This window comes from Pongo abelii (assembly GCF_028885655.2).
Source record: "Pongo abelii isolate AG06213 chromosome 18 unlocalized genomic scaffold, NHGRI_mPonAbe1-v2.0_pri chr18_hap1_hsa16_random_utig4-1076, whole genome shotgun sequence".
Classification (NCBI taxonomy): domain Eukaryota; kingdom Metazoa; phylum Chordata; class Mammalia; order Primates; family Hominidae; genus Pongo; species Pongo abelii.
The window spans coordinates 38,406-60,257 of NW_026946740.1; the positions used below are offsets into that span (position 1 = coordinate 38,406).

The 21,852-nt window shown below is 47.6% G+C and overlaps 1 protein-coding gene across 1 annotated transcript in view; it reads left to right on the forward strand.

Annotated features, from left to right (window-relative positions):
• LOC129053930 (olfactory receptor 7E24-like) overlaps positions 1-21,852 on the forward strand; it is a 53,198-nt gene that overhangs the window by 23,255 nt on the left and 8,091 nt on the right. Inside the window, exon 2 of the mRNA XM_063723202.1 lies at positions 8,294-8,446. Within this exon, the coding sequence (XP_063579272.1) occupies positions 8,347-8,446 (100 nt within the window). The 5' untranslated portion in view covers positions 8,294-8,346. The remainder of the gene's footprint in view (positions 1-8,293; positions 8,447-21,852) is intronic.

The following is a 21,852-nucleotide window of genomic DNA, read 5'->3' on the forward strand; positions in this document are numbered from 1 at the left end:
GAGAGGTTTGGGCCAGAGTTCCAGGGGCTCTGGGAGTGGCTGCCAGGTGAGTTGAACAGTCCGATTTCCAGTGGGGTCACGCACAGATGGGACGTGGCTTAGGAGGAATCCTAGGCTGCAGGCATTCCCTGGCCTGGTGGCCAGATTTCTGGCACTTGTAGCAAGCTCCTGGGGGAGGAGGTTCTGGAGGAACGCCTGGCTGCTCTGGTTCAGGCGTTTGGAAGTTCTTGTGTGCTGGAGATGTGGCTGGGGTTTGTCTCACGGTGGAGGCAAGGAATTACAACCTTTTTCTATTATTGTACCCCTTGAAGGTGAGGTTAATTAAACCCTGTGGTGGGGTTTGAGGGCCAGAGTTTAATTTTTGGAGTTTTATTTAATGTAGGGAGCAGATTGGGAAATAAAATGTATACTGAGAATAAGACAGCCTTTTGACTTTTTAGGGTCTAGGCCTGCAAAGTGTCTCAGGGTTGCTGCCAAACAAGCCATGAACTGGGCTGGATTTTTATATTTGATGAAAAAGAGGCTAAATGCTATCTGATTTGGGATAAAGAAAAAGAATTAACATTGACTATATGTTTAGCTCCAGGCACCTTTTTAAGAGTAAATTACTGGGCAGGTTGGGGAGGGCTAGTCATGGAATGAAACTGTAAGCCGGACCGGGTGTGAGGAGGGGAGGTGATAAAAGGATTACAGGGTGGAGGAGCAGAGGCTGAGGAAGAATTGGGACCTAGCTGGGCCTGGCGAGGAGCAGCCTGGGGAGGAAGGGAGAGGTCAGAATGGTCTGTAGAAAAGGAAGATTGGAAAGGCTCAGTGATGCTTGGATTTGGGACGGAGGGGACAGGCGGGAGGGAAAGGAGGAAGATTTGGGATGAGTTGCTTTGGGCACAGAGACTAGGAAGGGACCAATGTGTAAAAGAATGCCTGGAAGTCAGGCACCGCATACCGTTTGCTTATTTTATGACAAGAATTGTTTAGATCTTCCAGGATGGAAAAATTGAAAGTGCCATTTTCTGGCTATTTGGAACTACTGTTGAGTTTGTATTGGGGTCAAGCAGCATTGCAGAAGAAAATAAGACGCTGAGATTTTAGGTCAGGTGAGAATTGAAGAGGTTTTAAGTTCTTAAAAATATAGGCTAAGGGAGAAGAAGGAGGAATGGAGGGTGGAAGGTTGCCCATAGTGAAGGAAGCAAGCCCAGAGAAAAGAGACAGAGAGGGAAGGGGTTCAGGGGTTCTTACCCTCCAGAAAAGTGGGAAAGGGGTTGGGATGCAGAGATACAAGGTCCGGGCATGGAAATAAGGGATGGGGGCACAGAGATATAAGAGGTCAGGGTGTGGAAATAAGGGATAGGGGCACAGAGAAAAGGGGTCGTGGTGTGGAAATAAGGGATTGGGGTGCAGAGATATGAGGTTGGGGTGCTAGTCCCTTCCCCAGAAATGTGGGACTTGCCACTAACGGTGAAGGAGAAGGGGTTGGGGGTTTCTTGCCCCCTAGAAAGGTGGAGAAGGGGTAGAGACATGGAGAGATGGGGTTGGGGTACTTGCCCCTCTCCCAGAAAAGTGGGACTTGCCGCTAAGGGTGAAGGAGAAGGGGTTGAGGGATACTTGCCCCTCCCCCAGAAAAGCAGAGAAGGGGTAGAGACATGGAGAGAAGTGGTTGGGGTACTTGCCCCTCCCACAGAAAAGCAGAGAAGGGGTAGAGACACGGAGAGAAGGGGTTGGGGTACTTGTCCCTCCCGCAGAAAAGCGGGACTTGTCACTAAGGGTGAAGGACCAAGGCAGGCGTCCCTGGGTGGTCTGACACCTTTGAAACGTGGGTGAATAATCAGAGAGAGAGGTGTCCCTGCAATGATTAAACACCAAGGGAAGGCTGCCTTCCCTGTCCATGACCAGCACCAAAGTTTTGGGTCCATGGATAAAACGTGTCTCCTTTGTCTCTACCAGAAAATGAAAGGAACTGAAATTAAGAGAAGGGAGAGATTGAAGACTGGAAAGGAGAAAGTGGTTGACAGACAGAGAGGTTGCAGAAGGGAGTAAGAAGAGGCCACTTGCCCGATTTAAAACTGGTGAGATGTTCCTTGGGCTGGTGGGTCTGAGGACCTGAGGTTGTAGGTGGATCTTTTCATGCAGCAAAGAACAGGAGGACATGGGATTGATCTCCCAAGGGAGGTCCCCCGATCCAAGTCACAGCACCAAATTTCATACACGTTCATGTGAAGAGACCACCAAACAGGTTTTGTGTGAGCAACATGGTTGTTTATTTCACCTGGGTGCAGGCGGGCTGAGTCTGAAAGAGAGTCAGTGAAGGGAGATGGGGTGGGGCCGTTTTATAGGATTTTGTAGGTAAAGGTAAATTACAGTCAAAGGGGGGTTGTTCTCTGGTGGGCAGAGTGGGGGTCACAGTTACTCAGTGGGGGAGGTTTCGAGCCAGGATGAACAAGGAGAAGGAATTTCACAAGACAATGTCATCAGTTAAGGCAGGAACAGGCCACTTTCACTTCTTTTGTGGTGGAATGTCATCACTTAAGGCAGGAACCGGCCATCTGGATGTGTATGTGCAGGTCACAGGGGATATGGTGGCTTAGCTTGGGCTCAGAGGCCTGACACCCAGGACAGGCTGGCTCAGCCCCTTTGACTTCAGATTTCAGGGAAGGCCAGGGAGCTGGATTGGGTGCCTGAATTTTCTGAGAATTATGTTTCTGAGAGGATTTTGAAACCTAAACAGGAATACTTTACACACAGGTCATCAAGCAGGAACTGGGAAGTTCCGAAGCTGCCCTCCTTCGTGCCACCTCCTCCCTTCAGAGGCCAAGGGCTGCCAAGCTGTCTCCCACACACCTCAGTGAAAAGTCCCTGGCTCTCCTCCCAGCCACCTCACTGTGACTTTGTGAGGTGTGAGAAGGAGGAAGGGGATCTACGTTCTGGATGAACCTTCCTTCCTCCTTGCCGAGTAATAGTTTAGGCCCCTGTGTCTGCTGGGCCTCAGAACTTCTCAGAGCCCAGGGCCCACTGTGGCTCCTGCAAGCTGCCTGGGAATTCCACAGAGGCTGACGGGCTGCCTGTCTTATTCCCAGTCTGCTGCAACCCCTTTCCTAAGCTTGGGTGGCTGAAAACAACAGAAATTCATCCTCTCACAGTTCTGGAGGCCAGAGACTGAATGCAAGTGTTGGCAGGGCTGTGCTGCCTTTGAAGGTTCTAGGGCAGAATCCTTCCTGGCCTTTTCCAGTTTTGGGTGGTGGCCGGCAACGCTCAGCATTCCTTGGCTTCAGATGCATCATTCCAGCTGCACACGGCTGTCTTCCCTCTGTGTCTCTTCTTTTCTTCTTATAAGGACACCAGTCACATGGTGTGAAGGGCCCACCTTACTCCTGTATATCGCCAAGTTAATTCGTTACATCTGCAACCACCCTATTTCCAAATGTCACATTCTGAGGTTCCTGATTGAAGGGATGGGTTGCCCCTCCACACCTGTGGGCGTTTCTAGTCAGGTGGAAGGGGAGACTTGGAAAAGAAAGAGACACAGAGACAAAGTATGGAGAAAGAAAATAGGGCCCAGGGGATGGGCGTTCAGCATATGGAGGACCCCTGCTGGCACCGGCCTCTGAGTTCCCTTAGTATTTATTGATCATTATCAGGCATTTCCCAGAGAGGTGGATTTGGCAGGACAATAGGGTAATAGCAGGAAGAAGGTCAGTAAGAAAACACGTGAACAAAGGTCTCTACATCTTAAACAAGGTAAAGAATTAGGTGCTGTGCTTTTGATGTGCATACACATAAACATCTTAATCCATTAAAGAGCAGTATTGCTGCCAGCATGTCCCACCTCCAGCCCTAAGGTGGTTTTCCCTCATCTCAGTAGATGGAATATACAATCGGGCTTGACACCGAGACATTCCATTGCCCAGGGACAAGCAGGAGACAGATGCCTTCCTCTTATCTCAACTGCAAAGAGGCTTTCCTCTTTCACTAATCCTCCTCAGCACAGACCCTTTACGGTTGTCAGGCTGGGGGATGGTCAGGTCTTTACCTGCCCACGAGGCCATATCTCAGGCTATCCCATGGGGAGAAACCTTGGACAATACCTGGCTTTCCGAGGCAGAGGTCCCTGTGGCCTTCCGCAGTGTTTTGCCTCTCTGAGTACTTGAGATTAGGGAGTGGTGATGACTCTTAACAAGCATGCTGCCTTCAAGCATTCGTTTAACAAAGCACACCCTGCACAGCCCTTTATCCATTTAACCCTGAGTTGACACAGCACATGTCTCAGGGAGCACAGGGTTGGGGGTAGGGTTACAGATTAACAGCATCTCAAGGCAGAAGAATTTTTCTTAGTACAGGACAAAATGGAGTCTCTTATGTCTACTTTCTACACAGATGCAGTAACAATCTGATTTCTCTTTCTTTTCCCCACACTGATAAATGTGAATTTGAAGGGACGCCATTCAAACCACAGCAGAGCCCCACCATCACCTCTCTGCACAGGGCACCCTGCCTGTCTTTCCTCTCTAGCACCAAGACAGAGCCAAGAGTGATTTCTTGAAATGAAACTGCATCGTCTCATCCCAATAAGGCATGGCCTCACTAGTGGGAGATGAGCAAATGAAAGCCTCCCTCAGGATGGGCATCCACCCATCCAGGGGACTCTCACCCCGATTTTTTTTTCCTGGCTCATAAAGGTGCTTCAGGACTTCTTGGCTCCTGGCCAACACCTTAGTGCTTCCTGAAGGGGAAAGAGGCCTCCAAACCATTCACTGGGCCATCCCAGACCGAGGTTTCTGACCCAGACATTGAAACAGGAGGAGTTCCGTTATCCCCCATGCAGGGCATGTGACAGGGGCATGGCTCGCTTCTCAGTACCCTGCTGCTCAAACCCCTAGAGGGAGCGTGCAGACAAGCAGGTCGTTGGGAGCGTTTCTGGGCTCCGACCCCACAGCAGCGTGTGGAATTGGGTGTTTACAACTCCCGAAGCCCCAGTGGGCAGGTGTTACAGTGGTCTTCTTCAGTTTTGCCATCTGCAGGTGGCTCGTGTTAATTAGCTCAATGAGGCCCTCTGCCTTATCACAAAGACAGAGGGCTTTCTGTATCCCGGGTTCTTGCCCTAGTGTACTTGAAAAATCAGATCGCAAGTGGACTTGGAGAATGAACGCAAGATTGTATTGAGTGGAGGAGGTGGCTCTCAGATGGATGGGGAGCCAGAAGGGGGGTGGAGTGGGAAGGTGGTCTTCCCCTAGAGTCAGGCTGCCCAGCAGCCAGACTCTCCTCCGACCGCCCCTGACTGAATTCCACATCACCCTGCTCTCAAAAGCCTGCCAACATCTGCTGATGTCTGTCGGTGTGCTCTTCTGCTTCTCTGCTCCTCTCGACGTCCAGCCACTTGTGTCTGTGCCCACTAGGGTCTGAGTTTTTTATGGGCACAGGATGGGGGTCCTAGCAGGCTAGAGTAGTCTTGGAGAATGCAACATTTGGACATGAAAACAGGAGTGCCTGTTCTCACTAAGGTCCAAGGGCACAAGCCCGAGGGCAGAGCCCTCGCCAGGGACCCCACCCTTCTCCACCCAGCACTCCCCTGCCCCGCTTCCATATCAACATGAAAGCTGACATTGGCTCCTGTGCCCCACCTCTGGGCCTGGTTTGGTGACCTCTGCACCAGAGCTGCTAGGGAGGCCCCATCCCACATGTTGTTAACTCAACAGCCCTTCCCCAGGAGAACCAACATCCTCCTGTCCCCAAACCCAAGGAGGAGTGGTGGGTGCCTGGGCCTCTTGTAACCCGACTGAATATTTTCCAGGTTACCTAACCAAACTCCTGCAAAACCACACCACCTCTGCCTGTGATGGGGACTATTTGAATCTACAGTGCCCTCGGCATTCTACGATAAGTGTTTAATCGGCATTTTATGGGCAAGATTACCAAGTGTGTAGTTCCCAGAAGCCTGCCTCCCAGAGGGAAGACAGCTTAACCTGTGTGGCACCCACCACCTTCCAGGTATTGCCTTTTATAGACACGTTAAGATGATACAGTTTCAACAGACGCTCTTTCTCTCTCTCTGGGTATAAATATATTTGTGATTATATAGTTCAATCCAAGCAAAACTGATCCATGAAAAATCCCAACTTATACAGATCACCAGTTTTGCAGGTGAGCTATTATTTGCTTCTGAAAGGATTTGTTACCCAACAAAACTAAATAGAATTCCTATCTATTGTAGAGACCCCTTTGTACACTTCAATATGAATTTATTTGTAGGTTTAATCCTTACTTCAGTATAGCAAAGTACAAACAGGATAGTTTCCAACCTCCAGGCCCATATCTCCCATAAATACTCCTGTAGAAAGGGAAGGTGGGTTCCTTAATGGAAACCACAAGTATCTCTTTGAGGCACACAACTGAACTCATGACCAGCTTCTTAGAAAATGTACTCAAAGGACCAGGTGCGATGGCTCATGCCTGTAATCCCAGCACGTTGGGAGGCCAAGGCTGGTGGATCACGAGGTCAGGAGATCGAGACCATCCTGGCTAACACGGTGAAACCCTGTCTCTACTAAAAATACAAAAAATTAGCCAGGTGAGTTGGTGGGCGCCTGTAGTCCCAACTACTCCAGAGGCTGAGGCAGGAGAATGGCATGAACACGGGAGGTGGAGCTTGCAGTGAGCCGAGATCGTGCCACTGCACTCCAGCCTGGGCTACAGAGTGAGACTCCATCTCAAAAAAAAAAAAAAAAATCAAATCATTATTAAACATTTTTACTAATTAAATGGTTTTGGAGTACATTCTTTAAAAAAAAACAATTATGTTTTCTTCAACAGTGCACACAAAATGCCAACCCTGTATGACATTGCAAAGAAAGATTTTACCATGATAAGCAGATTAAACAAACAAACAAACTTTTCCTTGAATTCTTTGGGAACAAAGTACAACCTGGTCCAAATCATCCTAACCTAGAATGCACCATCAGCTTGACAGTCAGTTGTTCCTGGATTTACCAGATTTGGGGCAGACGTTTCATGCTTCTCTAAAGAGGGATTCTTAACTGACACCGTGCCTTGTTTTTGCCCTTTTCCTAGTAAAGGAAATGATTTGATTTGGTATCATATCGTCTTTCTTGCTTTTTTCTTTTTTTAATTAGAGACGAGGCCTTGCTATATTTCCCAGACTGGTCTCCAACTTCCGGGCTCAAGCAATCCTCCTGCCTCAGCCTCCCTCCCAAAATGCTGGGATTACGGGTGTGAGCCACTGTGCCTGGCCTCTTTCTTGTCTTTTAAACAAATAAATGTAAGCTGGGCATGGTGTGCATTCATATATTCCCAGGTACTTGAGCAGCTGAGGTGAGAGGATCCCTTGAGACTAGGTATGAGCCCAAGAGTTCAAGGATGCAGTGAGCTATGATTGCACCACTGCACTCTAGCCTGGGTAACAGAGTGAAACCCTGTGTCTAAAAAACCAAACTAATGCCGGGCACGGTGGCTCACGCCTGTAATCTCAGCACTTTCGGAGGCTGAGGCGGGTGGATCACGAGGTCAGGAGATCGAGACCATCCTGGCTGACATGGTGAAACCCCGTCTCTACTAAAAATGCAAAAAAATTAACCGGGTGTTTTGGCACATGCCTGTAATCCCAGCTACTTGGGAGGCTGAGGCAGGAGAATTGCTTGAACATGGGAGGCGGAGGTTGCGGTGAGCCGAGATCGGGCCATTGCACTCCAGCCTGGGAAACAAGAGTGAAACTCCATCTCAAAAAAAACAAAAAATAAACAAAAAAACAAAACTAAGCTAAACTAACATATAAATAATTCATACACACAAGGGGATGCCAGTTGAGGGGCTGGAGGCGAGGTTTAACTGGGCTCTCTCCAGAGAGAGAAAGAAGCTTAATGCTTCTTTCAAGTAATTTCTGGTCTGTCTTTACCTATGTGGATCCCAAGCCAACATTTGAGAAAAGACTCCCTTCAGTGAAGGAATGTGTGACCTTAAGTGGTGAGCGAGAGAAACTTCCTTTCTATCCAGGCCCTTCCTGGGACCTAACTCCATGCGTCTGCCTCCTTAATGCCAGCATGTCTCGTCCATTTGCCCCTTAGTATAATTCCCAGGGTCTTTGTACTTGTCAACAGGTTACTTCCCACCGGCTTCCTGCAGAGGGCTTTGTTTTCTGGAGTCAGAGAGAGCATGAGCTCACAGGGCCATCCCCACTGCCCCCTTCTCAGGGTGCAGCCCCAGGGAAATGAGCAGTGGACTTGGACAGAGCTCATCAATTCCTTCTGGGGGAAGCTGATGGTGCCTTCAATTTTTGTTTCTGCTTCAGATGAATTAAAAAAAAAACCGTGTGTGAAGACCAGGAGCTGAAACTGCACTGCCATGAATCCGAGTTCCTCAACATCTACTCTGCGACCTATGGCAAGAAGACCCAGGAAAGGGACATCTGCTCCTCTGAGGCAGAGCGGCTCCCCCCTTTTCGGTACGTCCTTTTGTGTGTATATTAGCCAGGGTTGTCTAGAGGGACAGAACTAATAGGCTATATGATTGTGGAAGTCAATACTTAATAACACAATCACAATCTTATGATCATGTAAGTTAATACTTAATAAATTCCCATATGTGTGTGAGTGTGTGTGTGTGTGTGTGCGCGTGTGTGTGTGTATAAATGCTTGTAAAGAGTAATCAGCCAAAAATAAATAAGTAAAAGAACAAGAACTGGCCGGGCACAGTGGCTCAAGCCTATTATCCTGTCACTTTAGGAAGCCGAGGTGGGTGGATCACGCGGTCAGGAGTTCAAGACCAGCCTGACCAACATGGTGAAACCCCACCTCTACTGAAAATACAAAATTATCTGGGCATGGTGGCGCATTGCTGTAATCCCAGCTACTTGGGAGGCTGTGACAAGGATGATCATTTGAACCTGGTAGACGGAGTTGGCAGTGAGCTGAGATCTCGCCACTGCACTCAGCTTGGGTGACAAGGGTGAAATTCTGTCTCAAAATAAAAAAGACACGGTCCTGTTTTCATGGGATGAACAGTTGAGGGAGAAAGGCAAGCATTAACCAAATAGCCAGACACATCATCATGCCCTATTGTGACAAATGCTATTTTAGAAAAGGGAAGAAGACTATAGCAGTGGAGGGGGCCTAATTTAGCTTTGGGGTGGTGGTTTAAGTCTTCCAAAGAGAACCATCCTGTAGGGTGAACACTGGGGTGTGCACACTAGCTGCACACTGGGGGCTGAGACGCTGAGGTTGCTGAGTGGGAGAGGAAAGGTGTTGATAAGGAGGAAGATTTCCCTGGTTTCAACTGCTGAGAACAGGGTCCTGCACACAGTAGGAGCTCCATGAAGAGTGGTCCCTAGTGTTTTCACCAACATATCTGAAGTGGAGCAGGACGGTGATCAATCACACCCCAGTCCCCGACCTCATTCTGAACCAATTTGAAACAAGGAGATGCAAAAATCTGACAACTGTGTTGACAAAGGTGATTTTAAAGGTCCTAAAAGATTCTCTGGATATCAGAGCCAATTTCACATAGTAGAGGGGCACATTCCCTGCCGTGGCCTGTGTCATACACAGCCAATTTAACCCTTTCACTGCCTGGTTATTCTGCAAAGTGCATCCTAGAATGCCCTTCGTCTCTGAGCTCCTCTTCAAAATTCTGATTCCTCCTCAAACTGTAAAGCCTCTGGCATTTGCCAAGAGCCAAGGCCCTCCTGAAGCCACAGTTTGAGAACAAGCCAAGAGGCAGACATGAGAAAGAAGTACCACTCCTGGCAGGGAGAGCTGACACTTCCCAGGCTACTGCATCCTTCTCGGGGCCCAGAAATGAATGAGAGGTAATTAAAGCAGAAAGCATTTTGCAGCAGCTCAGCTCAGGTCTCCAAAGCTGCCATGGTCCCAGGATCAGTGGTGTGCCCTGAGGACAGCCAAGGGACAATCCCTTGAGGCCCTGGAAATCATCAGCCACCTCCAGCAACTTCACGGGGCCTCCCTGGGAAGTCTCCCTTGCTGCTGATGGGCACGAAGGCACCAGGGCCTCCTGTACATGGAAAACTCACAATCTAGGAATGTCCTGTGGTTGTTGATCCTGGGACATCCCCAGAAGAATTTAGTTAAGCCCTCCAAGAAAGGAAACAAGGTTTTCTTGCTGCTGAAGATGTCTCACTCGTTCTTTTTTAAAAAAGCAGTCAATTGAATTTGCAGTTTGTTTTCGCTTTCTTTCCATTTCCTGTTGCTACTTCTCCAAGATCTCAGCTGAGCTGAGGAACAAAGAAAAAGAAGCAATTTTGTGCAGCAGGAATATTCGGTTTCCACTCCCTTCTCCCAGCCTGCGGCAGTGTGCTTGGCCTGCAGAATTCTTGCTCTGCCTTCTGTTTCAGCGGGTGCTGTCATGTGCCAGCTGCTATGCCTGGGGATTCTGACATCCAGGGCTTATTCTTAGCATCGGTTCAGCAGAGTCTTAAACCACCTTCAAAAGAGTCGGTCACGCTGCCATCCTCTCTGCATCTTTCTGTAGTCATTTCTTATGATATTTAGCAAATCACTTTAGCACAGAGTCTTCGAATTCTTTCCAGATTTACGATGGAAACACAGAGGCAAAGAGCTTGGGGTAGAAAGCAGAAGAGCAGGTGCTGGGAGAGTTTGGTGGTGGATTTTGAGTTGGTCAGTCATTTTGCTTTACTAAGTCCAGGGAAGCTCATCTTCAGAGTTAACCGCTATATATATATATACATTTTTTTTTTTTTTTGAGATGGAGTCTTGCTCTGTCACCCAGGCTGGAGTGCAGTGGCACACTCTCAGCTCACTGCAACCTCCACTTCCTGGGTTCAAGTGAGCACGTCTGGCTGATTTTTGTATTTTTTAGTAGAGATGGGGTTTCACCATGTTGGCCAGGCTGGTCTTGAACTCCTGACTCAAGTGATCCACCTGCCTCAGCCTCCCAAAGTGCTAGGATTACAGGCATGAGCCACCGTGCCTGGCCCAGAGTTAACCACTCTATTGAGGTATTGTTTATTTTTCTTAAAAGTCTATTACAAGTGAATAAAATTCAATGATGTTTAGTACATTTAGAGTTGTGCAACCATCACTACCCTCCAGTTTTAAAACATTTTCACAATCCCCCAAGCTCCCTTGTGCCCATTTGCCATCACTGCCCCATTCCCAACCCCCCGGTCCCAGATAACCACACATCTACTTTCTCTCTAGATTTGCCTATTTTGAATATTTCATACAAATGGAATTATGCAATGGATGGTTTTGTGTGTGTGTGCATGGCTGACTTCTTTAACTGAATGTAATGTTTCAGAGGTTCATCCATGTTGTAGCATGTATCATATCAGTACTTCACTTTTTATTTTTTTGGAGTTGAAATCTCACGCTGTCACCCAGGCTGGAATGCAGTGGTGCGATCTTCGCTCACTGCAACCTCTGCCTCCCGGGTTCAACTAATTCTCCCTGCCTCAGCCTCCCAAGTAGCTGGGATTACAGCCTTGTGCCACCAAGCCCAGCTAACTTTGTATTTTTACTACAGATGGGGTTTCAAATATGTTGGCCAGGCTGGTCTCAAACTCCAAACTCCTGACCTCAAGTAATCTGTCCTCCTCAACCTCCCAAAGTACTGGGATTACAGGTGTAAGCCACCATGCCGACCCTTCATTCCTTTTTATTACTGAGGTATATTCTACTGGATGGATATATCATATCTTGTTTTTATTCTCCATTTTTTAAATATTGCAAGATGGGCCCAAAACCACCTCTCTGGAGCATTTGATGATCACATGGATACCATTGGGTTGTGTGTATGTATGTGTATCTAACAGGGAGAGTGAGTGACTCTTGCACTGATTTGGAAAGTGATTTTAAAATCTTATCTACATTGCATTTAAAAATACATAAAGAGTCCACATTTTAAAATTATACCACATATTTAAAATATTTCTTTTTGGCTTTTAGTTCCCAAGAACATACTGACAGTGATTGACCCAGCCATTGCTAATCTAAACCTTCTTTGAAGCAGAAAGATGGTGAATATGGTAATTTTTATGGCTTACTACCAGAATTTCTCTTTAAGTAAAGGTAAACAGCCCCTAGGTGACCACAGTTGGGCACACGTTGATTAGAATGGAAGGGGCTGTCAGGAGGTGTGTTTGAGGTACCAGTCCTGGTGATGATAGTGCTTTGGCCAATAGTTGCAGTGAACACCATTTTATTTTGTTTTGACTTTTTTAACATCAGAAGTAGGATAAACCTCCCCTTCATTCTCCTCTCACTTCCTAAAAGGAAAATCACTTTGAAAAGACACCTGCTCAGAAATAAATTTGGGCTTCCTGGGTTACACAATGAGCTTTTGCAAAGCTCAGCCCATTGGAACCGACGTAGGTGGCAGTGCCGACTAGGACCTGAGGGCCTCTGTACCTCTGTACACACCACCTTCCTCCTTAGTTTCCTTCCTTCCTTCTTTCCTTTCTTTCTTCCTTCCTTCCTTTCCTTTGCTTCGAGTTTCACTCTTGTTGCCCAGGGCCAGCTAGGACCTGAGGGCCTCAGTACCTCTGTACACTCCACCTTCCTCCTGAGTTTCCTTCGTCCCTTCCTTCCTCCCTTTCTCCCTCCCTCCCTCCCTCCCTCCCTCCCTCCCTCTCTCTCTCCCTCTTTTCTTCCTTCTTCCTTCTTCTCCTTCTTCCTCTTCTTTCTTTCTTTCTCTCTCTCTTTCTTTCTTTTTCTCTTTCTGTCTCTTTCTTTCCCTCCCTCCCTCTCTGTCTCTCTCTTTCTTTCTCTCTCTCTCTCTCTTTCTTTCTTTCTTTCTTCCTTCCTTTCTTCTTTTTAGAGTTTTGCTTTTTCTCACCCAGGCTGGAGTGCAGTGGCGCAATCTCCACTCATTGCAACTTCTGCTTCCAGGTTCAAGTGATTCTCCTGCCTCAGCCTCCCGAGTAGCTGGGATTATAGGTGTCCACCACCACACCTTGCTAATTTTTGTGTTTTTAGAAGAGACGGGGTTTTACCATGTTAGTCAGGCTGGTCTCGAACTCCTGATCTCAGGAGTTGCCCTCACCTCAGCCTCCCAAAGTGCTGGGATTACAGGTGTGAACCACTGCACCCGGCCCCTCCTTAGTTTTCACTTGGCTTTTGTAAATGGGGTGGATGGGTTTTGGTGGGGGGGTTGATGGGATAGAGCATTTGGATTTTCTTATCAAATCTAGAATGGAATTCAAACCCATGGGGTCCCTAATAGAAATTGCAGAGATCCAGTAGAGCATCTAAGATGTTAGGCTTTGGTGAGGGTTTTGTCTTGTGTTACCTTTATTGTATGTATTAGGTCTTTCCCACCTGAGTATAAAAGTAAAGTATGTTTGATATGAAAACCTATGAAAGCACCCCTAGTCCAAAAGCTCAGAGAGAACTATGGTAATGTTCTTCTGAGTCCTTCTAGCTGGCCACATTGGCTTTCTGGCAGGCTCTGTGTTCCTTAGCTCCACTTCTCTTTCTTTAAAAAAAAAAAATTAACTTAGTAATTAACTATTATTATTATTTTTCTAAAGATAGGGCTTTGCCAAGTTGCCCTGGCTGGTCTTGAACTCCCAGGCCCAAGCGATCCACCCACTTCATCCTCTAAAGGTGCTGGGATTACAGGCATAAGCCACCACACCCAGCCTCCTCTTATTTTTCTAACAGGGTTCCCACCCGATCCATAAACAGCCTGGTCCCACTGCAGTGGGGACCTGAGAGCCAGAGCTGTGCCATCTCTCCTCAAAGGCATCTGTCCTGTCTGACATGGCTAGGAGTCCCCCAATCCATCACCAGGCTACCCTGTCACAGGCTTGCTAAGCTCCATCCAGCAGTGTAACCAGGATCTAAAAGCGGATTTACCTCACATTTTGCTGTTGTTTCCAAAAAAATGTAGCCCAATACCACCTCCCTCTGTAATGGAGGATTATTTTATCTGTGGCCACACAGCGGACAGCAACTCCATGCTTAACATGAGATATTATTGGCCAGGGGCGGTGGCTCACGCCTGTTATCCCAGCACTTTGGGAGGCTGAGGCAGGCAGATCGCCTGAGGTCAGGAGTTCGAGACCAAACTGGCCAAAGTGGTGAAGCCCCATCTCTAATAAAAATACAAAAATTTGCTGGTCATGGTAGCACGTGCCTGTAATCCCAGCTACTCAGGAAGCTGAGGCAGGAGAATCGCTTGAACCCAGGAGATAGAGGTTGCAGTGAGCCGAGATCGCACCATTGCACTCCAGCCTGGGCAACAAGAGTGAAACTCCATCTCAAAAATAAATAAATAAATAAATAATTAAAATAAAACAAAGTGAGATGTTATTAAGCTTCCAAGGGGCGTGATGAATGTCACTGTCTTTAGGTTGGGAAAATCCATTTGTTCCCTTCCGCAGTGGAGTGGAAGACCAGCACCTGAAGTTGGAACCAACACTTAAAACAATCTCTAATCCTTTTTGTACTTTAATATTTTTGGGGACTGCTTACTATTTAATAAGTGCTCTTCCTGGGTTAATCTTCTATAATTTAGCCAGAGGCCCATTTGTTTGATTTCTGTGATGTTTAATTATTCTGGCGGTCCCTGGGTAGGAACAGCAGAGGTCTCTTAGAATAGGCATACTATGAACAGCTGTGATTAATTTGTTTTACATTTTTCATGAAACAGGTATAAACTTCGACCCAATTGAATCGAAGGTTCTGAGGAAAGATGGAATTCTTGTTAGCAACTCTCTGGCCACCTTTGCTTACATTAGAGTTAGGTCAATGATTCAAAGTTTCCTAGAATGCTGATGGATTTACTAAAATCTTGTTAATAAATGTGCTGTGCAATTATAACACTCAGATAAGTAAAGGACAATGACTTCAAGTTTGACATGCCAACCACCGCTTCTCAGATTCAGAAACACAGAGGCCTGAGTTCAGGCACAGTCGCAACCAGGCAGTCAGCAAGAGAACCATATAAACAGACAAAGTCACACTATTTAGGAGTTGAGCTCCACAGATATTGTTCGCTTTTGAAAAGTAGAAACCCGAGGAATGCATTTCCCAGCTCTAAAATTTGGGAAGGAACTGGGATTATTGAATTCCAACACTGGCTGGAAGAAAAATGAGCCAGAAGGTCACTTAGTAAACAAGACAGATGATACCCCATGAGACAGAACCACTTTCTGGGTCATGGGAGTTATTCCTAATGGTTACCAAGGTTTCCCTTGTTAGTCTTCCCCACGAGGATCAATCAGACTCAGCCCTCATGAATTAGCAGAGCCAAAAGGCTTATACCAAGGCCTGCCACACAGCGGGGACCTCATCACTGAGGGGAAGGTATGTACAATTTTTCCTCACCACCCGCTCTGCTTATCTTAAGATAGAATGCATTTTGGAATGTCATCTGCAAGTTTCAGCAATGCCTGCCTATGTTCAGAGAGACCAAAACCAGAGACCTTCAGTAAAATACATGTTAATATAACACATAACAGTATTACTATTCAAGGCCTGCAAAGATGGGGCTATTCGGGGTAAGCCTGTCTCAGGAAAATAGAGGCTTAGGGAATGTATTTGTCTCTTCTCATGCTGCTAATAAAGACATACCTGAGGCTGGGTAATTTATAAAGGAAAGAGGTTGAATGGACTCACAGCTCCACATGGTTAAGGAGGCCTCACAGTCTCGGTGGAAGGTGAATGAGGAGCAAAGTCAGGTCTTACTTAGTAGCAGGAAAGAGAGCTTGTGCAGGGGAACTCCCCTTTATAAAACCATCAGATCTCGTGAGACTTATTCACTATCATGAGAACAGCATGGGAAAGACCCACACAATGATTCAATTACCTCCTACCACGTCCCTCCATGACACATGCGGATTAGGGGAGCTACAATTCAAGATGAGATTTGGGTGGGGACACAGCCAAACCATATCAGGGAATGATCTCAATACGTGAGATGCAGAGTTCAGTCTCGGGGTCCCCTGCTGTCCTATTCTCCTCCTGCATTAGGATTCCTCCTGTGTGTGTGTTGTGTGGTTGTTGGTTTCTTCTGCGAGTCCTCTCTTTTCTAGCCACCTTCTCATTTTCATGTCTTGCTGTTCCTGATCATTGCCAATGTTAAGAACCATAAGGATTTTTCTTGGCAGAAATATCCCCATATTTACAAAGACCCCAGGGAGCTTCTTGGAGAAAAGCCGTCATGAAAATCCTCCAGACAGAGAACAACAATTGAAGTTGAATGAGACCGACATTGGGCTCAGTGAGCTGTGGCCGTGCTGTGTGCTTTACCCCAACTACCTTGTCGGTTCTTCTCAACAACTGCCTCAGCCAGCCCAGCTGCCATAACAAAGTTCCCGTGACTGGATGGCCTAAATAACAGACATTGATTTTCTCAGTGTTCTGGAGGTCACAAGTTCATGATCAAAGTATCCACCGATGACTTTCTGGTAAGGGCTGTCTTCCTGGCTTGCAGACAGCAGCCTTCTTGCTTGTCCTCACATGACAGAGAGGGGGAAGAGACAGAGACAGAGACATCTCTTCTTTTTATAAAACCACCAATCCTATCACATTAGGATTCCACCCTTATGACTTCCTTTAACCTTAATTAGCTCCTAATGAGTGAATTGGGGGGAACACAATTCAGTCTATAGCAACAACCCTGAGAGATGGGACTCTGGTCCCCTGTTCTGCACTTGAAGCCAGTGGTCAGAGGAGTTGAGTCATTTGCCTGAGGACACCATGGACAACGGCAGGGCCAGGATTCAGGCTCAGCTAATATAAGGCTTGCACTCCAGCTACTCTGAATTTTGAGGGACGCAACCACCTCCCCACTCTGATCCCGAGTTGTCTAAATTAGCTTTCCTCCATCCCTTTCTATCCTTTTATGTGATTGTCATTCCCAGAAACCACAGGATGGAGATATTCGTTTAGTGACTGTCTCTGCTGCCAGTGGCTCAGCTCCACAGGGGCAGGTGCTTTGTCATCTTATTTCATGTGGTGTCCCTGCATCTAGGATGCGGTGCTGGTACAGTACAGGTGCAGTCAGTAGTTAAGGAACAACTGAATGATGACTGCTGATCTGGACTTATGAGTTTTTTCCTGTGCCTTATTGTCAACCAATATTTGCTATTTATAAGATGTCAGGTTTTTTTGTTTAAATGTGAGGAGTCGATGAGCTGTTATTTGGTTTTATTGAGGGGTGTTTTGGGACATTTATCTCAGCAAACCATTGCCACGCCTCCATATCATGTCCAAGAGAAAGTCTCTAAATGCACTGTGTTGGATGTTAGCTAAATGAAATCACCACAAGAAGTTCGCGACTCAAATCACAGAGGCTCACAAAGCCCTAGTAGAACGGGCGACTCTGGGCTTGCCTGTGGGTTTTCTTGGTGTGTCTGTATCGCTGTCTGGGTGGCCACTCTAGAGGTGAGAAGCATGCAGCGCATGCTCGGGTGTCTGCAGGCCAGTGTGCCACGGAGGTACATGTGGACATCAGGCTGGGCCATTTGGACCTAAACAGGCAGTGGCCACCAGCCAGCGTCACACAGTGCTGAGCTCCATCCTCAATGCTGCTGGAGAGAGGTGCCCAGACAACTCTCAGTCGCATCCCCGGCCCCACTGTGGGGATGTGACCCACGGGATGAGTTGGGGTCTCTAGGCACCCCAAAAGCAGGAGCAGCTGGGAGCCAAGAGTGTGAGCAGCGCAGTTTCCAGCCCAAGCCACCCAAATAGGTGGCAAATCGAGTGAATCCAAAAGTGCATTTCCCAGGTCAGGCTGCAAGTAGCTTTGACACAGTAGTGCAGTCCAGTGTACACGGGGACAAAGAGATGAGAAACCAAAATCGAGAGGTTTGTCACCTGATATTAAAGCACAGAGGTTGGCAGAAGGGAGAGGGAGATGAACAAGGGTCCCTGGTGAAGTGTCTCCTGGGGTCATATGAATAATCTGTGAGATGGTTTCCCCAACATTCAAAAAGCTTCTCAGGCATGTTTGAATTTACTGTCATTTCAATAATACAGACTACTCCCGGAATTCATTCTAGAATCAAGATCACGAGTCTGAGGAAGCTCATAGAAAAAAATTGGAAATTAGAGAAATGGAAAAGGAGTGGTGTGTGCGTGTGTGTGCGTGTGTGTGCACGTGTGCACGTGTGCATGTGTGTGCGCGTGTGTGCATGTGTATGCGTGTGCACGTGTGCATGTACATGTGTGTGCATATGTGTGAGCGTGTGTGCATGTGGATGTGTGCATGTGTGTGCCTCTGTGTGTGCATGTTTGTATCTGTGTGCATGTGTCTGTGCATGTGTGTGCAACTGTGTGTGTGTATGTGTGCATGTGCGTTCACGTGTTTTTTGCATCTGTATGTGTGTGCATGTGTGAGTACATGTGTGTACATGCATATCTGCGTGTGCATGTTTGCATGTGTGTGTCTGTATGTGCATGCATGGGTACCTGTGTGCATGTGTGTATGTGTGTGTGCATGTGTGTGTGTGCATGTGTGTGTGCATGTGTGTGTTCATGTGTGTCTCCATGTGCGTGTGTTTGCATGTGTGTGCATGCATGTGTATCCCTGTGCATGTGTATCTGTGTGTGCATGTATTTGTGTGCATGTGTGTGCATGTGTCTATGTGCATGTGTGTGCCTTCGTGTGTTTGTGTGCATGTGTGTATCTGTGTGTGCATGTGTGTGTATCTGTGTGTGTGCATGTGTGTGCCTGTATGTATATCTGTATGTGTGTTTGTGCGTGTGCGTGTATCTGTATGTGTGCTTGCATGTGTGTGGGGGTGCATGTGTGCATGCATGTGTGTGCATGCATATGTGCGTGTGTATCTGTGTGTGTAAGTGTGTGTTGGAAGTTCTTAGCAAGGCAGTGTAATAGCTAGCTCGGCACGAACCATTGTCCCCTGGCAGATTGTGCCCAAGGAGACTTACGTATTTAGATAGTCTTGCATGAGAATATGACCTCTCCTATTCCACCGAATTACTGTTTCATTGACATCTGGCTTTGGGTGTTTACCTCATATGTGCCTGCAGGCATGCCTTTTGTGGCCTAATGTTTCCGTCCCTGCCCCTGCCCCCTTGGGACAGTGACAGATATGTCATCAGCCTCTGGCAGGCCCTGCTGTGGGCTTTTGGGGCACAGGGGTAAGGAAGCTGGGCAGAAGGGACAGGCTTGCAGCCTGGGATGTCCTGTGTTGGGAGGCATCATTGTTTCATCAGGGAGGAACTCCAGGGCCACAGACAAGCTCATACGGAAAGAGAAACACAACAACACGCTCCAGAGTCAGAGCTACGAGATTCCCCCACCAGGGAGGACCCCTGGAAATTAGCACCGCCTTGTCACCGAGATGTGGATTCAGATGTGTTCCCACGGTCTCCAATCTCCAGTTCCATGACAGAAGGTTTCTGTCACACCCCTAAGTGCTGTCAGACCAGCGCTCGGTACGCTTTGTGCTTTCTTCTGGACAACCCTCGGGCCCTGACTGCTGCCTTGATCCTCTCAACAGCAATAGGGCCCCGACAGGGGGAACCCTCTCCATGGCCTCTGGGTGTCTTATCTGGACATGAACGAGCTGGAGTGTGTGTTTGCCCCAAGTCAGGATCTAAGAGTGGAAAGGAGCCTTAAAGCCCATAGGACCCCCTTCGGAGGCTCCCAAGGGCAGACAACAGCTGATCAAATTAAAGTCATTCACTCCAGCTGGGAATGAACCAAGGCTAAATTTAGAACAATGCCGGCATTAACACAGTGTGAAGATTCTGTTCAATCACAAGGAAAACTTTGTTTTTCCAGAATACAGAATAGGAAAAGGAGACCCAAAAGTATAAAGTAGTCCAAGAGATTCTAGAGAACAGTTGACATTCCCTTAGTGTAAAGCCTGGGACCACGGAGAGAGCCCTGGCCTGAGCTTGGTGTCCCAGCCAAGTGGCGGCTTTGCACAAGTGACTTGACTACAACAAGAGGGGTTGGACCAGCTCATCACTAAGATTCCAGCTGACCAACATCTGGTGAGTTTGCAACTTCAAACTAGTTGATTCAGATGACTAGGAAGCCTCGTTCCCAGGGACTTGCCAAGCATTGCCCATGTTATCCATCTCTGGTGGCTGCATCTCAGCAGAGTTGATGCAGACTTGCCCTAAAGAGTGCTCACTTAGCAGGAGGCAGGCCTAGGCCAAGAAGCACCTGGAGTCTTATGAGAGAGAAGCTCTCCTGGCAGGAGAACTCAGACACCCACCTCCCAGGAGAAGAGGAGAGAGAAAAAATGGGAACTGATTTTATGGAGCCCCATCCCCAGGGCGCCAAGCCGAGTGCTTAAATCCACGATTCCCTCCCTTTATGCACTCAGCAAATATTTTCATAATGCCCACTCTGTGCCAGAGACGGCACTGGGGATTTGTCAAAGAACAAGACGGTTCCAGCTCCTGCCCTCAGGGAGCTTGCATTCTAGGTGGAGAGAAAGGATGGCACCCACTCAGCGAGTGAGTTAGGATTGTAACTTGGGCTGTGAAGAAGACAATCAAGATACTCTGAGACTAAATGACAGGGGACCTGGCTAGGCTAAGGCAGGGGGACGTATGTAGTAGTGCTGGATAAAGAAGGAGGAAAGAATTTTCCAGGCTAACAGAAGAGCACATGCAGAAACACCAGGGTGCGCAGGCATCTGATGCAACACGAGTGAGGAATGGGAGGCCGGAGCGGGGAGCAGAGAAGAAACGGAAGGTCTCGGGAGTTGAACTTGGGGAGGGTGAAAAGGGCCAAGTCATAGCCAGCCTTCTAGGCTGTGGTCAGGACTTGACTTTTATTAGGTTGGTGCAAAAGTAATTGTGATTTACGCCATTACTTTTTTTTTTTTTTTTGTCAGAGTCTGCCTCGGTCACCCAGGTTGGAGTGCAGTGGTGTGATCTTGGATCACTGCAACCTCCACCTCCCAGGTTCAAGCCATTTTCCTATCTCATCCTCCCAAGTAGCTGGGACTACAGGCGCACGCCACCACCCCCAGCTAATTTTAATTTTTGTATTTTCAGAAGAGATGGGGTTTCACCATGTTGCCCAGGCTGATCTCAAACTGCTGACCTGAAGTGATCCACCCGCCTCGGTCTCCCAAACTTCTGGAATTACAGGTGTGAGCCAACATGCCCAGCCAATTTCCGCCATTACTTTTAATGGTGGAAACAGCAATTACTTTTATGCCAACCTAATAGCTTCGGAGACGGAAGAGGTCATCTATACGTTTTAAGTCAGGCAGTGATGTGACCCAACGTGTATTTCTAAAAGGTTATAGAGGCCATGCAGGAAAGATGGTTTACATATGGTCTGTGGTTCCTTTTGCACTACAAAAGCAGAGTTGTTATTTTGACAACAGAGACCATATGGCCCATAAAACCTGCAATAGTTCCTGTCTGGCCATTCACTAGAAAAGGGGGGCAAGAGAGGAGGATGGGGACCAAGTGCCTGCAGGGAAGATGCAGCAGAACAGTGCTTCATCCCTGTTTTTCAGATAATTTCACGAGGTCGAAAGACATCCTAATGAAAGTGAAAGTACAAGGTACTTACCAGGAGATATTCACACCAGACGCCATGTCTCACACCTGCAATCCCAGCTTCACACCAGATGCAATGGCTCACACCTGTAATCCCAGCACTTCGGGAGGCCAAGGCAGTAGGAAGACTTTCAGACAGGAGTTTAAGACCAGCCCGGGCAACAAAGTCAGACCTCATCTCTACAAAAAAATATAATAAAAAGTTAGCCGGACATGGTAGTACATGCCTGTAGTCCCAGATACTCAGGAGGCTGAGGTGAGAGGATTGTTTGAGCCCAGAAATTCAAGGCCACAGCACGCTATGATTGTGCCACTGCACTCCAGCCTGGGTGACAAAGGGAGACTCTCTCTCTTTCTCTCTCTCTCTCAC